Here is a 20,802-nt window from a genome sequence, read left to right on the forward strand (position 1 = left end):
GGGTTTACTTTCTAAAATTACTGGTAGAGTAGATCAGAGTTTGGCCATTGATAAGGAAATCTTGGTCGTTGAATTGGGGGAGTGGTAGATTAGGTAGTTTGGAGTTTGGACAGAGTAGGTAACCAGGATAGATTTAGTAGTTAGGGTTTTTATAGTGTTTTATAGGTACTCATTAGGGATTTTGTAACCAGGATAAGAAACAAAGATTAGTGAGAATCTTCATTATTTATCATGGTATCAGAGCATCACGTTCCTAGCTTGGCCTGAATGAATCTCATGCAAGTGCAGTTCTCCGGGGGAGGGGCAAGCTGGGATCGAACCTTCGACCTCAGGGTGGAAGGCCAAAGCCTTTACCATTGAGCTGGAGGCTCAATCTCCGCCATCCAATTGCTCCTTGTCTAGATTCATGCCAGCCACCTGTTGTCAACAGGAGACATCAGCGTCGTTGCATGAGGAAGGAAGGAGAGATTGGTAAAGCAAACAGCAAAACGAGGAAAAATGTTACTAAATAAAGGATATTGCCTTCTTGTGGCGAACCATGGAAAAGACTAATGGAAGATGGGTTTTCACTTTTCAGGTATCATGACATTACATCATAGCTTTTATTAAATGCCCAAAAAATACTGTCTTTTTGGTTTGATGTTAAGACCCTCTCATGTTCTCTATATCTCGAGCACAATTTTCAAACCCTCCTGTTGATAAAGGCACCCCCTTCGATTCCAATTTTTCATCTTTTATCCGATGGAGTGATAATTGCAAGCCCAAACGGGTGCTGGCTCTTCGGCATAAGTCATGGGTTTGCTTCCCGGAGACGAGTGTTCAAATCCCACCCCGATTTATCCTAATGCACGTGGTTTGTGGGCCACCATGTGCATCAGTAGGGAATAGTCCTACTCCCAAAGGGCGTGCGGACACCCTACGTCGTAAAAAAAAGGTGAAAATTGCACGGTCTCACTTTGATGACATACCTCTCCTTTGATATGTATACCTTAAAAAAGATACATTTCACACAATTTTCGTAGTTAATAATTATTGATATGTTTGTCCTCTCTTGATGGGGGAAAAAATAACATTCGAATCATAGGCCGACACGTGGCAAAGGGTAACTAAGTATTCTTACCCAATATGGAAAGTTCTAGACTAAACCCTTGCCCAATCACATGGCGACACTTGTCCAGGGGCATTAAGGTAATCTCACTCATAATCCCCGTTTTAGGCTCCATCTATAAATAGCCTCCTAAGGCTCAAAGGTAAGGCTTCGAATTCCCAAAACTTACTATTCTTGTGCAAATTTCTATCATATGTTGCCGGCCACTGACTTAAGCATCGAAGGGTCTCCCGGAGTCAAAAACTCCGGGTTGGCCTTCTAATCGTCTGCTCACAGGCGGGGCCCGTTCTAGCTTTTCCTATGTTACCTCCTCGATTTTGGCTGCAACAAATTGGTGCCATCCGTGGGACGAAAAAAAAAACTGCTAGTAGATCTTAGCATGGCTGGTCGGAAGAGTGGAAACCCAGCTCAGCGCACTAAGTCCCCCTAGAAATGATCACCAAGGGCGACTTAGATTCTCAGGCCGTTGTTCCCCCCACCTAAGGAACTGCAACCCGCTCCACCAGAGCCTCATATACAGACAGCTCCACCTATCGCAGAGGTGTTCAACGCATTGGTGCAGTAAATTACGACTTTGACGGATCAGCTCAGATACCGCCTAGAGCACCATTCTGCTGGAGCTTAGCCTAAGGGTAGGTCAGCACATCAAGAGAGAGTGGTGACAGAACAAGGACATGCACCCATGCATAACGAGCGACACTCTATTTCATCCGGTTGATATCCTCAGCGTACATATGAGCGACAGATGTCTCCTAGTCACCGCTCTCGCCATCATAGAGAGTGCTCAAGGTGAAGGGATTGCCATCCGCGCTCCCGAGGAGGTCATCTGGACCGGTAGTGCGCAACCACTACAGGAGAAATCCTGAAAGCTACTTATACTCAGCCTCAAGCCCGCATCTGGCGGGAATGCTTAGGAGAGCAGTAGTTAAGAAAGTAGATCAGAAAACTGCTCACATGCAGTGCAAGCTCAAGGAGATGGACCATCGTATTGGGCTATTCTTGAGGGCTGGGGGAGCAACCCTGCCGGGTGACGACCGTTTTCAAGAAAACCTCCCTTCACAAAAAAGGTTCTCAGTCCTCAGCACCATGCGGGTTCAAGGTGCCGCAGCTTCCCCATTACGATGGAGCCACAAATTCGATCGATCACCTAAAGACCTTTAAGACATTAATGCTGTTACATGGGGCTTCAGATGCATTCCTTTGTCGAGCTTGCCTTGCGACTCTCATTGGAGCCGCCCGTGATTGGTACTCTGGACTTCATCCCGGGTCCATTAGTTCTTTCGAAGAATTCAGAGACAGTCTTGATTGCCACTTCATGAGTAGTAGAAGGCAGCGGAGAACAGCCGCATCGCTAATGGCGGTGAAGCAAGAGAAAGATAAGTCCTTGAAGGACTACGTCGGCCGATTTAACAGTGGAACATCAGGGGTTGTGAGTATATCATTACCATATATATATATATATATATATATATATATATATATATATATATATATATATATATATATATATATATATATATATATATATGAGAAAACGGTTCCTACACATATGTGTAGATAAGTTATCTACACACTAGCTTAAAATACCGTGGGGGCCACATTATTTGGGTGATCCAAACCATTCATTTTTAAGGCCCTTACATAGATAGGGTGTCCACAAAAAATCAGATCCATAGGATCATCCTAACCATTCGAACTGTGTAGACAAAAAATGGACTAATTTGTGAAGGTTTAAAGACATCCATTTTACCTCCACAAATCGTAGGGTTGGGATGATCCTATGGATCTGATTTTTTGTAGACACCCTATCTATGTGAGGGCCTTTAAAATGGATGGCTTGGATCACCCAAACAATGTGGGCCCCCACTGTATTTTAAGCTAGTGTGTAGAGAACTCTCTACACATATGTGTAGGAACCGTTTTCTCTCTCTATATATATATACTAGTAAAAAATCCTGTGCGATGCACGGGCCGACAAAGAACTGTACGGACCACATCATAGGTTGATCCAAACCGTCAATGTGATGGAACACAACAGAAATAGGTTGTGCCCTTAAAATCATTTCCATAGGCTAATCCTAGCCCTCCAATCTATAAAGGTTTCCATAATCTGTTGTTCCTCTTCAGGTGCCTGGAATTCGTAAATATGTTTACAAGTATCCGGAATTCATAATATCCTAAAAAAACTCATAAGGAAAAGTAGTTTTTTGTAATTATCTTGTATCGAAACCTCATCATTGTAGTTTTTTCCGTAATTGTCATATACAGGTACCCGTTTTGATACTTTTTCCATAATTTTGTGACTTTCAAGTACTCTTTCCGTAATTTTCCTCCAAAACTTTAGTACGTAGTGATTATTTTTGCCTTTGTCCACTTTTTTTATTCAAAAAGCATAAAGGAGGGGGCAGGATTGAAATTATGTGGCTTTAATGGGCGCCTTTGTTACAAGGCATAAAGGAGGGGGTAGGATTGAAAATATGTGGGTTGAATGGGTGCCTTTGTTAAAAAAGCAAAAAAAAAGTGATGTGTAATTTCTATTAGAATTTTGGGAGAAATTCACATAATTCTCTCATTCTCTTATGCTATATATATATATATATATATATATATATATATATATATATATATATATATATATATATACTAGTAAAAAACCCCAACAAAGAATTGTACGGACCACATCATAGGTTGATCTAAACCGTTCATGTGATGGAACACAACATCAATAGGTTGTGCCTGTAAATTCATTTTCATAGGCTGATCCTAGCCCTCCAATCTATAGAGGTTTCCATAATATGTTGTTTGTCTGAAGGTGCCCTGAATTTGTAAATATTTGTATAGGTGTGCGGAATTCATAATATCCTCAAAAAATTAATAAGGCAAAATAGTTTTTTCGTAATTGTCATATTTTGATACCTCTTCTTTGTAGTTTTTTCCGTAATATCCAGGTACCCGTCGTCCGTAATTTCCCTCCCAAACTTTACTGTGTAATGATTATTATTGCTAGCTTCTTTTTTTACATATTATTCTAGCAACCTTTCAAGAAATAGTATTTCCGTGCAGTTTTTCATCACATCTAATAAGACAAATCTCCGAATACATACAATTGCAAAGGATAGGCGAGACATAGCTTTTAGAGAAGGTGGCTAGCAAATCAAGATTCGAAATTACCAGCGAGGTGTTAATGCCACATATTTGCCATAGATTTTGCAAATAATTCTCAACATTCATACCTTTTTTACCCTCACATAGATGGTATGTACAAATATGTGGGGAGGGTAAAAAACAGTAAAAATCATCCACATTGAAGTGTTAAATGGACAAAATTCTCTCATTTTCTCTTCTGATATATAGTAGTAGATATATAAAAAACAGATAAAGGTTAGTTTATATTCATCTGGTAGCCCTAAGTTTTCCTATTACACAAGGGATTTGCTAGCGTCCATCGCAAAAGGCATCTCACAGATGTGCGATGGAAGTTAGAAAATCCCATTATACAATGTATACTTACTAAAAGATGGAGATCGATGTATAAAAGAGTGAAATTATTTAGTGTTCGCCCATCTGTATATGCACATAATGGGGATACTACAAAGTGCGGTCCTTAATATTTATAAAGTCAGTTGCTGTTAGATCAAATATCAATGGCATCACCTTGATTGGTAGTAGGTATACACCAGGACACCATATAAAAAAAGTATAAAAGGAAAAAAAATACTATTAATAGGGCAAAAAATGCTACACTTTTACAGGATTTGGAGGATTCATCTAGTGGGGAATATCATGGATTGAACATATCATCATAGCCCAAAAGTCATACTTAAAGATCATAGTTAGGGGTGTAAACGGATCGAATTTGAATCGGATATGGCTATATCTGAATTCGATTACAGTATACACTATCCGAATTCTGATACGGATTCGAATTCAACGGATATTTAATATCTATTACCAAATTCGATTCCTACGGATATTGTTCGAATTCAGATATTATCTGTATCCATTTACTCGGTAAATTCGAAAAAAAATTTGCAACACTTTATCTTTCTTCTCCTTTCTTACTCCTTGAATGAAATTTTCAAACCCTAAAACTAGACATCTATCTTCTCTTCTCAAAATTAACTCTCAAAACCTTAAATATATGAGATAATCTTCTTTTAAAACAAAGGAAGGGAGAGAGAGGCAGTGCGGATGGATAATGGTGCTGGTAGTGGTCTTTGGGTTTTTTTTGTTTTTGTTTTTGTGTATATAATGGAATGGGTTTGGGCTTATTTTGAACAGGGGAAGTGAGAGTGCTGATGGGGGAAGATGAAGAAAAATGGGGATGGGGATTGGGTTAGAGATGGAGGTGACTGGTGGTGATGGAGGTGGTCGTGAGAAGGTGGAGAGGGGCGCCGATGGATTTTGGTGGGGGGTGGGGGCAACAAGGAATGCAGGAGATGGTGTCTCGGCCTCCTTCTTTTTCCTCTCTCTTCTTCTCCTTGCAAACCTTAGAAGTCCCGTCTTTTAATTGCATTTTGAATTTTTATATAACCCTAAGTTGGAAAATTGATCTGAGCCGTCCATTTACCATCAATGACCTAGATGGCCTTTTTGCTTTAGAATTCTCTACCAGCTATGCCATCTTCTTTCAATCACCATCATCCATTTGTCTCTTTCATCCTACAGCCCACATTTGTTGCTTCAAAAAGAAGCCATGTCAAACTCCAAGAATGCCCTTAAAATGAGAGATTACACCATTTCCCACCCAAAACACTTTTTGTTTTTGTTTTTTGTTTTCTAAAAAGAAAGTTCACTTTTCTTTTAGAAACAAAAGATAGTGTGTCATTTCTAAAAATAAATATTAATGATATTATTAATAATAAATAAAAAGGATGTACTTCACGGATTCGGATGTTAAACGGATCGAATATACCATTTACCAGATTCACATCCGCTAAGAGCCGGATATCTCATAAACGGAGATATCCGCTTGAAACAGATTCAGATAATATCCGCTTTAAACAGATTCGGATGCGAACGGTTATCGAATTTTCGAATATCCATTTACACCCCTAATCATAGTCATCTGATCATATGACTTTGAATATTGTATTTTTTTCTTTCTAAAGTTGATAAATTTTCATGTTTAATATATTATTTTTAGGGAAATGATTTTAGCACTACACTTTTTTGATACGTAGCGAAAGTAGGGTGTCTTTTTGTTTTTAATGGGAGTTGTCAGAGCTTTTTGGGAACGGTAAATAACCTTTTGGCCACCCTTTAAACAGTAAAAGACAAGAAGCTTCCGCTACATATCAAAACATGGAGTGCTAAATCATTTCCCTATTTTTGATTACTTGATATGTTGCACATTAGAACAATACAAAGAAGGAAATGGTTAAAGATACAATGAATCGAAATCCTTTCAAATCCTCTCATTTAATGTGCCAGCTTATAAACTACATGCTTTTCAAAGATACCATGCGAAATAAAACACGAGCCATTTTATTTACAAGCTGTAAAATATGGTACCGAATCAAAACTATGTACTTGCAATGGCTAAAAAGTAGGAGCTTTTGACTAGGGATGCATCACTAGGAGGTGACCTCATATAAGGGAGTCCGCCCACTTTTAGGGTTGTGGTTTCATTTGTGGGCCATCAGCATTTCAAAATTCAAATAGATCTTGTTGCTATATCTGTGTTTGATCAGGAACGATTTTGGACCTTAAGATATGAAATCGAATTGGATTCAATAGATCTAGTCATTGTTTGTATATAGTTTTTAACTTATCAATTACGTGGGTTTATATAATTTTTTTTTTTTTTTTGAATGGTAACAGTTTATATAAATTGAACCGCTTTTAATACAACGAGTTCGCACACTAATAAAGTATCCCTTTTGAGGAAATCTACGACAGGGTGCGGCGGCATTGAAATTAGTTGTTCAGCTTGGGTAAATTTTTAAGAACTCGAGTTGAGGTTTTACCATAAGATCGGATCGGATCGGATTCGGAAAAGCTCAACCCGACCAGAGCCGACAGTACAATATATTCATTATGGCCGAATAATACGCTTATCATATCTGATCTTAACATCAAATAATGTGTTATTTTTACCTTGATTATGATTTGCCGCCTATGCGGATATTTTAATAATCCATGTTCAATAACCAAAAAAAGGGATTTGCTAGCGTCCATCGCAGATGGCCTGTTGGATGTGAGAGCAGCCACACATGCTCACTTTTCAGCAGATTTTGTCTTCATCCATGAGGTGGCTGCTCTCACATGCAACAACCCATCGACGAAATGCTTTCTGCAATGGACACTAGCAAATCCAAAAAAAAATAAAAATACATATTACCGATATGGGATTTGCTAGGGACCATCAGATAAGGCATTTCGCAAGCCGGCTGTTGCATGAAAGAGCAGCCACATAGGCTCACTTTTCAAAAAAAATTTGTCACTACTCATGAGGTGGGTGCTCTCAGTTGACACAGCCGGCCTGCGAAATGCCTTCTGTGATGGTCCCTAGCAAATCCGGATTGATATTAGAATCGGATGATTAATTGAATAGTGCCATTTTTATTTACAAGCTGTACAAGATCTCAATATTCCTCCTATGCATGCGCTTATAGTGATTAGTGACTACATACAGCTCAAAATTACGTACCAAAGGAGAGAGGCCGGTTCTTCGTGCATTTAATGGCCAATTTCTGGAATCCATACTAAATATATCTAATCCCACTAGAGAGAGAGAGAGAGAGAGAGAGAGAGAGAGAGATTTCAGACGAATCAGACCGTTACATGTTGGAAAGTATCAGAGCTGAGGTCTTAAAAAGGGGCCAAAAAGCCCTCCATTTGAGACCTTACGCTGTGAAACCGCTTTCTTTTCTCTCTTTTTCAACGGTGGTTTTTAGAAAGAGGTTTTCCGATCAACGGAGGAATGGGGTCTAATGGGGGCTTAGATGCCGGAGCAAAAGAATTCCGGCCAAGAAACCCTTGTCCCCAATATCATTTTACCCTCATCCAGCCCCATATTTACATCCCCTATTACTACTACTCATATGAGTCTCCAATGCAACAACCAGTTCCTTTCTATGATGGAGGAGGAGACGTAGGTTACGAGCATCAACTCCCGGCGCACGTTACAACCACCCCTCTACCAACTGCTGGGTCGAGTCGGACGATTCTTCTGAGCTCGGTTCCAACCTATGTAACGGAATCTACGGTCAGAAAAGATCTAGAGGTTTTTGGAGGGAATGTGAGGGGAGTTCAAATGGAGAGGTTGTCTGAAGGGATCGTGACCGTCCATTTCTATGATCTAAGGCACTCAAAGTGTGCTCTGAGGGCCATCCAAGAGCAACATATAAAGCATCAGAGAATATTGGGAATGCATTATTCTCAATATTCCCATTTTCCGGATCCGATACCGGAGCCGATGCCGGAGCCCGCCCATGGACTTATCTCAGGCCGGGCGGTGTGGGCCCAGTTTACAGACCCAGTTGATGGGGTTGAAGGGGTTCTGGATTTTGATTGGATGAATCAAGGGACTATCGTTATTTTTAACTTAGATTCGGAGGTTTCTTCCAGCAAACTGAAAGAAATTTTTGAGGTTTTTGGTAGGAATTACCTTGATTTTTTTTATTTTTTTTTGTGATGTTTTTGGAATCTGTTCATTCAAGTATTTTTCTCTGTGTTTTGTATATCTGGTTTTTTGATTGACTTTTGCTTCTTCTTTTTTTCTTTAATTGCTTCTTTTTTCCGGAGAATTTATTTTACATCTTGTAAGCCTGTAGAGTCTAGTATTTTTCAAAAATTACTGTAGAGGATGATCGAGACTGTCCATTTGATACGCCGCAACGTAAATAGGTTGTGTCCTAAAAATCATTTCCATAGGATGATCCCAACCCGTTTTGCTCCTCATCTTGTACTTTAGTTTAGTTGTTTAGGACAATCGGGAGACCAACAACAATTAAATATGGGCAGTGACCCCCCCCAACAGATATCGTTAGGATATAAGAAGGGGTGGAGGAGCCACCGTTAACTCCAAAAGGCTTAAAAGTTGACGATTTCTGTTAGGGTTGGGGGGGGGGGGGGAGGTAAACCTACTCTCTCTCTCTCTCTCAATTTATTGCCATGTTTTTACAATCTATTCATTGAACTCCTTTTCTCTCTCATGGTATATCTGGGTTTGGATTGATTTGCCTTTTGTGTGGTTTTTTTTTTTTTTTGGTGGTTCCTTTTCTATACCTGGTTTTGCTTCCTTTTAATAAGATACGAATTGAATCTCTCTATCTTTTTTGTTCGTTTGTTTGTTTTTTTGTTTTTTTTGTTGTTGGACAATCGATTAGTAGAGACCTTCGCCTTCTTCTTCTTCTTCTTCTTCTCTCTCTCTCTCTCTCTCTCTCTCTCTCTCTCTCTCTCTCTCTCTCTCTCTCTACATGTTGGCTACTCTTCTGCATGTTTCCCCTTTCTAGATGGTGGGGGGTGTCTAGATGGTGAGGGCACTGTTATTACCCCTTCATTCCCATGCACCAATGCATTGAATTCCCTTTCTCGTTCCCACCATTTTTTTTCTGTGATTAACCAATTTCTTCTAAGTGTTGAATTGATGTCGTTTTTTTTCCACATATTTTCATTTCTAGGGCATATAAAAGAACTGAGAGAGACTCCTTCTAAACAAGAGCACCGATTCGTGGAATTCTTCAATGTTAGTGACGCAGCTCGTGCTCTTTCGGAGATGAATAGAAAGGAAATAAATGGCAAGATTGTGAATATCGAATTTGGTCATCCTGGTGGCATAAGAAAAAAGTTCTTCAACAACAACACTACAATTTATTCTTCATCCAACCAGTACAAAAATAATAACAACAGTTATTCTAGAAGAATTCCGATTTGCTCTTCACAACCACCACTACTGCCTACACCATCAATACCTCCCTATCCATACTCACAAACCAACTTTTCTTCAAATAATTACAATTTTCCAGAGGGTAATGTTTCAAGAACTCAGCGTTTTTCTTCAAACAGTCGTCAGATTCGAAATCCCACAGATACTTATTTCCTGTTTAAGGAAGACTGTATGGAAGATTCAGATTACAAGGATTCAAGAACAACTGTAATGATAAAAAACTTACCCAACAAGTACAGGTGGCCTCTCTTTCTTGGCTCTCTTTAGATTTTATATATATAGTTTTTTTCCTGATTTCTTTTGAATTTTTTCCTATCTGGGTTTATTGTGTGCAGTCAGAAGATGCTAATGGAGTTGCTCGACAGACACTGCATTTACTGGAACGAGCAGATTGCCGAGGGAGACAACGAGCCTTTGTCTTCCTATGACTTCCTCTATCTGCCTGTTGATTTCAGGTTAGTTAGAAAACTAGAAACCTATGGAGACTATACGTACGTATTATAGCGTACATGATGTAGTTACAAAGTAGTTATTGTAGGATTATACATTTTAGATTTGTAGGTGTTAGTTAAGTATATGATGTAGTTATAAAGTAGTTACTGTAGGATTATACATTTTAGATTTGAGTGTTAGTTACATATAAAGTAGTTATTTTAGGATTATGTATTTTAGATTCGTGGATGTTAGTTACTTAAAATTACGGAGAAATTATATGATGCCCGGCCGTGAAAATGTAAAGGGTGGAAGGAGACAAAACCTGCTGCCTTGGTTTTTGAACCAAGGAAAAGTAAAAAAATGGGGCTTTCCCTTGGATTAAAAATCAAGGGAGAGAGGTTTTCTCTCTCTCCGCCCTTCATTTTCACGGTCGGGCATCAGATAATTTCTCATAATTATGTGTCATGTAAGTCGGTAAACGTAAGTGGATAATTGATTTGGTAATGTGGACGGTTCCTCTCGAATTGAATCTACGGAGACTATATGTACATGTTATAGTGTATATGATGTAGTTACAAAGTAGTTATTATAAGATTATGCATTTTAGATTTCTGGGTGTTAGTTACGTATATGTAATTACAAAGTAGTTATTGTAGGATTATGCATTTTAGATTTGTGGGTGCTAGTCACTTATTATTATGTGTCATATAAATCGATAAATGTAAGTGGATAATTGATTAATTTGGTACTGTGGAGGATTCCTTCCGAATTGAACCTGTGGAGACTATTCGTACAATTATAGTGTATATGATGTAGTTACTAAGTAGTTATTGTAGGATTATACATTTTAGATTTGTGGGTGTTAGTTATTATTGTGTGTCATGTAAGTTGGTAAATGTAAGTGGGAAATGAGTTGGTAATGTGGATGGTTCCTCTCGAATTGAGCCGTTAGGAGGTCTGGTTGCATGGAATCAACGTCTTTACCTCTCTTTTTCTATCTTTTCTTTTGTTTATTATCTTACGACCAATTAGACATATGACACAAACCATAAATATATACATATATATACACACACACACAGCCAATAAGAAACTAGAAAGATCTTTTTGTTTCTCTTGGTGTGGTCTTTTAAGGTTTTTTTGTGTGTAAAATTTTGTTTTTTGTAATAGAAACAAGTGCAATATCGGGTATGGGTTTTTGAATTTGACCTCTCCCAAGGCGGCATGTAAATTCTACAAATCATTTCACATGAAGCCATTGGATGTTGGCAACTCCAGGAAAGTCTGTGAAGTCGCCTACGCTCGCTTGCAGGTGAGGATTTTCCATTTCTGTTTCTTAAAGTGCTTTGTTTTTTTTCCTTCTGTCTTGCTATTGCTCTATGATTATTTTTTCCTTTTTTGTAGGGTTTGGATGAATTGAAAGAACAATTCAAAAATGCCAAGTTCGAATATGAGATGGACGAATGCCTTCCCATGGTGTTTTCGCCGCCTCGAGACGGGAAGCAACTAACTGAGCCGGTCCTCATACGTGGACACACCGACAATATCAAGAAGATTAGTAGCAGCAAAGGCAAGCAAATTGACACCGGGGACTCATTACCATTGATATTGATCAACGGTGAGGATGACGACGACGCTGATGGCGTTGGAAAATGAGGAAGAGGACGACCGCTCGACGTAAAAATGGACGTAAAGCAAATTATAAGCTCATTTTTTAGTGTAAAAATGTGAGTAAAATTTGTTCTTACGGCCATTTTATGTCGAAAGAAACGGCAACCAAAGCCTTATTTGATCTCTCTCTCTCTCTCTCTATCTCTTCATGGGTTTTTGTTCTGAACCTTCATTTCTCTTTCCATTCAAACATTCTTTTGGATTCAAGTAATTAAACATGCATTTTACATCTATCGAAAGGTTTGAGGTTTTACACAATGGAGAGGGAGATGGCCGGGTTCACCCACTGTGCCTCACTACACACTCTCCACCCTTCTACTTTTAAATATATTCTCTTTTTATGGAAATATCTACGCATGCACGTATTTATTGTCTCTATTTATCCGCACTCGTTGCCAACCCTACTCAGACGGCTTAATTTAGTATGAATTTCCTGCTTATGCTAGAACACGCCGACTGAGTGGATTTTATGGTAAGCCCTTTACTCTGGGCCGTGTTTTTCGTAGCCTCGGGCCCACCAAGAGGGTTTTGTTTACTTGGTGGAATCCTTTGGGCAGTGATAAATCGACCCCCTAATATCTCAAATCGACCCCCATATCTTTCTCTCTTTGGGCAATGATAAATCGACCCCCTAATATCTCTCTCTCTCTCTCTCTCTCTCGTAGTGTCACTGCCCTCCTTTTTCTCATCTTTACATGTTTGTGAGGTTTGTCCAAATTAAACCGTGTGTTTTATTTGTCAATCTTATTGAACGGCTCGGATTCTCCTGTTGGTGAGTATTGTTTCATTATCTTTAAAATTTCCCGATAATCCCTAAAAATGTAAAATAAATACTAGATTAGTCATCAAGAACCATGATTTACCTAAAAAAAAATCACTATTGAAATATTCACTAAAGTAAAAATGCTACTCATGCCAGGGAAAATGGTATTTTGACCCCTCTCCAGCATAACCACCCCCCACTTATTGTCTCTTCTAAACCTGTTTGCCAAAATTGGCCTGAGTAACACTAAAAACTTGATTCTTCAAGGGCGCCGCATGCTCCGGGCATGTAAGGCTATCAGAATCCAATATCACCTATAAACAAATTAAGGAACTAAAATCTCCCATTCATTTAATTAGTACTAAATCATAACTCTGATAAAACCACCAGTAACGGTTGTCCATGATAACATAAATCAAGTTCACATGAAACCCTGTACAATGATCTCTCAATCAATCGAAATACGAATAAATGTCTTAGATATCAGTCCTACCCACCTATTTCTCACTCGCCCACAGAATATATCCTGCGACGTAGTCCAATCTAATACTTAGAATCTCTGCAAAAAGTATGATAATATTAGAGTGAGCCAACACTCAGCAAGAGATTATATCCATTAGCCGAGACAAGCATGCCACAATGAAACATTTTGAGTGAAAATCAGTGGATAAATTATTTCACCATGTAAATATAAGCTTCTCAGAAATCTAAGGATGAGACAGTTCAATATCTATGGATAAGACAGTTCAATCGCTTTTTAAAACTATTCATAATTTGATAAGGAACGTAGAGTTAAAGAATTATATTCAAGAAGAGAAAACAATTTAACATTTGAAGTATCAAGTATGCACATCTTCAACACTAGAAATTAAATAATTCTTTCAATTCACAATCATTACAAATTTTCAATAATGGAAATTAAATAATCTTTCAATTCACAATCAATGCACATTAATTTGAAAAGCACTTGGAATCTAAAGCCATTTGAAATGCACATTATATCACATATCATGTGACACGTGGGATCATTGGCAGAGGAGATGTAGCCATCGAGAAAATTGCTTCAACGGACAACATGGCAGAGCCAATGACCAAGACCTTCACGCAAAAATGTTTGGGAAACATGTGGAGGGCATGGATCTAAGATGCCCTCCAAATGTTTGCACAACTAGCTTTGAGTGCAAGTGTCAGATTGTTAAAATGTATGCCCTAAAAGCTTGTCATTGTAGTATTGAAATGATTTTAATTAATAAAATATTTCGTCTCACTCTCTGGGTATACCGCCAAAATCGTAGATACAAAATGGCATGATCGAGCGCAAATTAGAGATTTTGAATTTCAAGGGTGGCCGGAGAAAGACCGACGTCAAAAACAGAATGATTCGGACTATATGCATAAACACTTAAGAGGGCTAGAGAGGGAATCAATATTTATGACTGACAATCGGTCTAAGGAACATTACATCGACTTCCTTTCGTCAAGCGAAGGGATGTTTGGCACAATGTTTACACCCATTTTCGAATTTGAAATCAGTCATGTGAGACTGAGCTATTGACTGGTGACTTATCCGATGATTTCAAAGAAGTTGCACGCCATCTGCCATTTTCAAGAAGATGGAGGCTGCAGTTATCCATGAACAAGGGAGCGTGTGAGAGTTTGAAGATGAAGTGTACGGTTATTGCAATTTCCCTCTTAGAGAACGTGGGACAATAGGGAGCAGATATGGGTAAAAAGTCAAAATAAGGAACGACTGCTTTCGAAGAAGAGGTCCAAGAACCAACATCAAACATTTCTTAGCATTTTATCTTTTATCTTTACTTTTCCTGCATTGTCGTTCACTTTTCATAGTTGTAGCTTGTCGACTTGAATTGAAGACGTCATGGATTGGTCATCTTCTCAAGTGAGCCTTTCTCTTTAATTCCCTCTCCCTCGCACCGACGTTTGTTTGTGTTGTTTTGTTAGCAAGTTAATCTGATATCTGTCGATCTTGAGTCGTTTGCATTGTACTTCCATTGATGGTGGCATTTGCATTCTATGCACATCAGCTTTTTACACGAGTTGTTCATATTCTACGTGTGTTGACGTGTCGTTCACATTCTATGTGTGTCAGACATTCCAATTTTGGATCGCGTTGTCATGGATAAGTACTTTTTATAGAAAGGCATTAGAGCCGCATGAATAAGTGATGCTCCCCTCTTCTCAATCGCCTCAAATCCAATCCCAGGGGATGGAATATTGATCGAATGGCCCTCAAATAGAATTTTGGCTGTTTCGATTTTTTTTTTGGTTTTGAAATGGGCTTGTGTTGCTGAAATTAATGACATATTTTATTTGAATCTTATCTGGATGATGGTATTGAATTGATAATATATAACTTGGCTCTCAAATTACAATTGATATACGCTCAATTAATAAAATATTTAGTTAACTAAACACTAATTGTCTACAAATTTTAATTTTCTCTTAAATTTTTTTATTTTGGAATTTTTTAATGCTAAAAAATTCGATAAAGTCCATGAAAAAATAGATAAAATCCATGTAATTCGTTCGATAAAGATGATCACAAGATAATATCAAAATGTTCTCTATATGTCTGTTCTTGGCATCATGCACAAATTTCAGAAATATATATGAATATTAATTGAAGAGCTCAACAGAGATGTAGAAACTTGCCCCTAATATTTAGTTTTCCCTTGTTTGTTCGTATATCCAATCTAGTGACTGATATTTACACACCCTTGTTTTGATACCATTTACCTCTTTATTCTACTATAGCTCATTGGTCGTTGGACTCCACGAGATGACTCGATGAACCATTGTAGTAGCCTATGAAGGACTTTAATTTAACTTAGGTGCATTATACCAAAAGAAGGGAATTTTAATAGGGTACAAGCATATGCATTACTATATTTTGATGGTGGCACTACACACTCTTTGACACCTTTTTAATTTGCTTTTCAGAGCTGTTTTAATACTCAAAATGCTATCGGCATCCAATCTTAAAAGTGTAGAACAAACTGAGGAGCGCCACTATCAAAACATGGTAGTACCGATCCGTCCCTTTTAAATATCATCTCCCTTATAGGAAATTATATTTACACTTCCTTGGTGATGGCTTCTAGGGTACTGCAACACCCTTAAAGATCTAATTACAGGGAATTGCTAGCATTCATCGCAAAAGGGTTTTTGCGGCTGGTCTATCGCACGTCAGACCAGCCACAGCCACCTCATGAATGAAGACAAAAGCTGTTGTCTCCATTCACGAGGTGGCTGGTTTGACGTGCAACAGACCACTTGCGAAAACCCTTTTGCGATGGACCTTAGCAAATCCCCTAATTACAAGTGTAATTTCTTGAGAATTTTTTTTTTTCTCTCTGATGGAATATTTTTCTCTGGAAAAAACTTTTCTTTCCACAATTTAGAGGGAAATAATATGATTATAATTAATCTAGAGGAATCTCATCATAAATTGAAGGTCCCACTGAATAAAAAATGAACAAGGTTTGTTTAAGTTATTTTTTTTTCATGGATTAAAAAAAGCAGGCAATTTTACAACTTTTTTTTCCTTTCCAAACTTTTCTACAAAATTCTAGCAATCCAAACAGGGCCTTAGGTTATTGATGTTTGCACTACCATCAAAATATGGAAAAACCAAACATGGGCCTTAGGTTCTTGATATTTGCACTACCGTCAAAACATAGAAAAAACAAACATGAAAGCAACACCCAGTTTTATGGCATCGGTGATGCTTTTGGTAAATTCAAAGGTACCCCAGTTCTTCAGCCAGAAAACTCTAAAAAAGGAACCTTAAAAAAAAAGATGAATATAGAAGAGTAGATGAGGTCTCTCATGGATTTATAGAAAGCCCTGCATCATTTTGCCTTTTGAAAAGCCTCTTTTGCCTTATTTAAAATTAGCCACTGTGAACATGGGATTAGAGGTCGAGAGTATGAGAGATATTGAGATAGAGATTGAGGGAGAATGGGAAAGAAAGAAAGAGATTCTGATAGTGGGAGAAGCAGAGCATATCATTGGAACATTGGGATTAAAGTAAGGCCCTGTTTTGATTGCAATAAAAACATTTCTGATAAAAAAAATTCTTGGATTTTTTTTTCTGTCCATAATCTAGAGGGAAATGATACAATTATGGTTAATTTAGAGGGATATCATCCTAAATTAAGTTACCTTTAAATAACTATGAATAGGGTAGGATCAAACTTATATTTTCTAATGTGTTTAAAAAGTAGGAAAGTTTAAAAACATTGTTCCTTTTGAAACTTTAAAAAAAATAAATCCTGCAATCCAAACAGGTCCTAAGAAATGAGAAATATCTCGGGCTAGATTCAATATCAAACAAGAAGGGAGCTTCATATATTACCATTTAACAGAAATGTTTATTCAAAGATCACATAACATAGTATGCATTTATGAGAGCTGTATTATAACAACACAATAGAGTAGAAACTAGAGACAGACGCAAAGCAACGTTAAATTGGAAGAAGATAAAGATGGAATTCTTAGAGCTCGTCCTTAGAAGGTGAAGCAGCTCCTTTCTTAGCAGGATTTGGAGATGATTTGAGGGGATAGGAAGCCTCCATGGCAATGCCACAAATCCCTTCTTTGGCGGCGATGCCACGGGCCATTCTTAAGTACCCTTTTTCTCCCCATTCACCTCCCCATGAGTTCTTAACTATCCAGTACTTGGTCCCATCGAGAGTAGTTCCATAGCCAACAATCGCCACTCCATGATCTAGGTCTGTTCCGCACTCGCCTGTGAAGACTCCCTGTGATCATCAAATGTGTCAATTTAGATGATAATTAATGGGTTTTCTGTAGGTGGCCCATGCAACTCTGGTCGGGTTGGATCTGGTTCAGGCCAACCCTAGCCCAGCCCGACATAACATTCGCTCAAACCTAACCCGACCCGACCTGAGCCTCGGGTCGAGGATGGTCAACCCTGACCCAACTCGCCTCTAAATTTCTCAAACCTAACCCAATTCATCTAAATTGAAATTGGGTGGGGTTGAGTCAGGTTGGTTGGGGTGGCACATAGTGCCAAACAGAAAAATAGAAGTAAAAAACATAACCGAAAGAAAAATTAGAGGTCGGGTTAGGTTGCCAAGTCCTCAACCCTAACCCAGCCCAAAATTAAATCAGGTTGGCTTTTCCCAATCCAATCCGATGAAATGCAAACCAACCAGAGCCAAAATCAGGTTGAACCCCTCAGGTTTAGGTTGTGCCCACCCCTGGCTTGTGGTACCAAACTGCTAGGCATGAAAAAATATCAATTATTTTTTGGGAAATGCTATCAGCACAACCTTATTTTAATATTTCTAGAAACCCAGCTGTCTTTTCTACTTAAATTGGCTCTTGAGAGCTTTTTGGGAAATTTCATAACCTTCTGACAGCTCTTTAAACACTAAAAGACAAGATGGGTTAGCAAAAGTATCAAAAAAAGGGTTGTGCTCATATCATTTCCCTTTTTCTTTATCGGGTCGTTATTTTCACCTTTAATCACCACTATGCAAAATCAAAGGTTAATCACTCTATGCACATGATGGAAGATCCTCCTTTTTTGTTTTAATTAAGACATATCTTTTTTAAACTAATAAAAGTTCACCTCTGAGTAGAACTGAAAATCTGATCCCCCAGCATCAATGGCCACAGATATGGGCTGGTTTGCAACCGCTTTAATCAAAGCGTCCTCATCATTTTCAGGCACATTTTCATGTCCGTCAATCGAAACGATATGAGAATTCTCCTGCAAAATCAGCACATATTATTCTCATAAATATATAAACATAAATTAGCAGAATATTAGCTAAGTTTAGATTATGGAATAATTTGGTGAGGGAAATTTTAGAAAAGGAGTGTCTTTTTTTTTGTTTACATCAGTGTATATGTAGATACTAAACAAGATTAAAAACAAAACAAAGGAAAGATGTTCAAGTGAATGTGTTTGTTATATCATATAGACGAATTATTCATAAAATCTATGTGTAATTAACAAAATTACCATTTAATTGAAAAGTGAATATACATTTTGAATTACTGAAGAGTTTTTTAAGTATTAAACAGGGCATAAGAAATTAAGCATTCTTTCAAAAATTTCTCAATCGATCGAAAATTCGAATCTAATCTCGTAGTAACTATGATTAATGGAAACTATTGAACCTTTGATGGAATGCATGACCCATCTTCGCCCGTGTAAGGATAGTTCTCCTCTGTTGTGATCCCACCATTTTTCTTGATGTATTCAAATGCATATTCCATTAAACCTCCATTGCATCCTTGATTATCAGTGTTATCGCAGTCGATTAACTCCTGTTCAGATAAGGATACTAGCTTCTTCGTTTTGATCTGGTTTATACCTTCAACAGCCACAACAGTTGAAAATGCCCAGCAACTCCCTGAAACATTGAGGTGATGGAATTATCATTTCCCTTATTAAAAAGTCTCTATTTCAGACTAGGGTTCACAAATGGGAACCTACCACATGAAATTAATCAAATATGTCACATCTACCTAGGCCCTGTTTGTTTTGGATTTTGAGAACCAACAATTATGAGTCCAAAACTGATCATTGGACTCAAAATTAAACACAAATTTGAGTAATTCTTAATTAAATAATCAGTTTTGGTCTTACAATCGGTTCTCAAAATCCAAAACAAATGGGACCCTAGTAGGTAATGAACCTACACATAACAGTTGTTTGATCAATGATCAAATAACTATGAAGCTTCCTTATCTAAAAGTTTTATATTTTAAGAAATCAAACTTTGATTTGTTTCATTTATCTTACCACATTGTCCTTGGTCCTTAACATCAGTAACCGTGCCCTTCTTTCTCCAATCAACCGAGGGGGGAACAGCGGTCACCTTCTCATACATGAAACTTCCGTTCGCAGGTTGGCTTCCTCGGAACATCCGGTGGTGACTAACCCTTGATCCAGCATATAAACTCCTGAACTCACGATTGGTCAAGTCCGCGAACTTGTTCAGCTTCAACTTATAGGGTGTATCCTTCTTGTTGAACGAGTGGATGTACTTAACATTCTCTTTGAAGACATTGAAACGCCTATCTTTCTCGTTTAGGTCTCGAGAAACGGTGTGATGGCCTCGCCATCTCTCGTATAAGTCCCAGAAGCTCTCCTCTGATGCCAAATCTTTCTCCTCGAAGCCAGAGCTATTGACGGCCGCAAAAAGCACGAAGAAAAATGAAAGAGCTAGAAACAAAGCCTTCCCCATTGATCTTTCGCAAAGTGGGAGAAGAAGAAAGGTTTTGAGATAGGAATTGAGGGAATATGGGAGATTGGTTTATAAAGGAAAAAAATGTAACAAACCAATCAGTGATGGGAAACAGATTTCAAGAAGCAAACAAGTGATATGAATGAATAAGTTGAGGATTCCTTGTGGGCAAAACCAACAATGATAAAGAAGAACAAAAAATGGGTTGGATGGGATGAGAAGGGAGAGCTTGTTTTTCCTCTCTTGCAATGAAAGCAAGTCCTTTTTTGGGTATGGGTGGGGGATATGGAAGTCTAATTGTTGTTGTATGAAGATACATAAGCCTTATAGCTGAATGTGGAAAGGGAAAAAGCTTTTTTGCGGTTACACTGTTATTATTTTTAGGGGGTTGGTTTTTGTACGTATATAAGAATATAGAGTCATGCAGCAATGGTGAACACGCTACACACATCAACTTTTTCAAGGTAACAACCTGGTTACGTATGTAAGGTTATTTTGACACATGATTTTTGCAAGGGAAGAATGAAGTCACTTTAACTGCTCCTTTTATAGAGAAAAGCTTCAGAAAAATTCGTACATAATCTTAAAGGAAAAGGGCCTTAGTTGAGAAAATTTCCATAGGTTGATCCTAACCCTCTACAGATCGGAGGGTTAGGACCAACCTATGGAAATGATTTTTGAGGCA

At 38.1% G+C, this 20,802-nt stretch overlaps 2 protein-coding genes across 2 annotated transcripts; one reads left to right on the top strand and one right to left on the bottom strand.

The window, feature by feature from the left end:
* Positions 1 to 206: 206 nt before the first annotated feature.
* LOC143892083 (protein terminal ear1-like) lies at positions 207 to 12,092 on the top strand. The gene is made up of 5 exons (XM_077396552.1): positions 207 to 577; positions 9,736 to 10,240; positions 10,337 to 10,456; positions 11,607 to 11,748; positions 11,841 to 12,092. Exons 1-5 carry the CDS (start codon positions 559 to 561, stop codon positions 12,090 to 12,092), a joined length of 1,038 nt encoding a protein of 345 aa, XP_077252667.1. The 5' UTR covers positions 207 to 558.
* A 5,127-nt stretch (positions 12,093 to 17,219) lies between these two features.
* On the bottom strand, positions 17,220 to 20,406 carry LOC143892379 (vignain-like). The gene is made up of 4 exons (XM_077396970.1): positions 19,673 to 20,406; positions 19,045 to 19,280; positions 18,491 to 18,631; positions 17,220 to 17,654 (listed from the first exon to the last, which is right to left on the bottom strand). Exons 1-4 carry the CDS (start codon positions 20,115 to 20,117, stop codon positions 17,388 to 17,390), a joined length of 1,089 nt encoding a protein of 362 aa, XP_077253085.1. The 5' UTR covers positions 20,118 to 20,406; the 3' UTR covers positions 17,220 to 17,387.
* Between the last annotated feature and the right edge of the window lie 396 nt (positions 20,407 to 20,802).

The sequence above is a fragment of the Tasmannia lanceolata genome, unplaced genomic scaffold (genome assembly GCF_043159265.1).
Source record: "Tasmannia lanceolata isolate RefF3 unplaced genomic scaffold, GAP_Taslan_0.1 ptg000015l, whole genome shotgun sequence".
In the NCBI taxonomy this organism is placed as follows: Eukaryota; Viridiplantae; Streptophyta; class Magnoliopsida; order Canellales; family Winteraceae; genus Tasmannia; species Tasmannia lanceolata.

Excerpts from the sequence above, each read along its gene's own strand:
- LOC143892083 (XM_077396552.1), top strand. Across the intron at positions 10,241-10,336 it reads AACTTACCCAACAAGTACAG|TCAGAAGATGCTAATGGAGT; the intron begins GTGGCCTCTCTT and ends TATTGTGTGCAG. Across the intron at positions 10,457-11,606 it reads TATCTGCCTGTTGATTTCAG|AAACAAGTGCAATATCGGGT; the intron begins GTTAGTTAGAAA and ends TTTTTGTAATAG.
- LOC143892379 (XM_077396970.1), bottom strand. The coding sequence starts at position 20,117 with ATGGGGAAGGCTTTGTTTCTAGCTCTTTCATTTTTCTTCGTGCTTTTT. Across the intron at positions 19,281-19,672 it reads TAAGGACCAAGGACAATGTG|GGAGTTGCTGGGCATTTTCA; the intron begins GTAAGATAAATG and ends TCAATGTTTCAG. Across the intron at positions 17,655-18,490 it reads ATTTTCAGTTCTACTCAGAG|GGAGTCTTCACAGGCGAGTG; the intron begins GTGAACTTTTAT and ends TGATGATCACAG.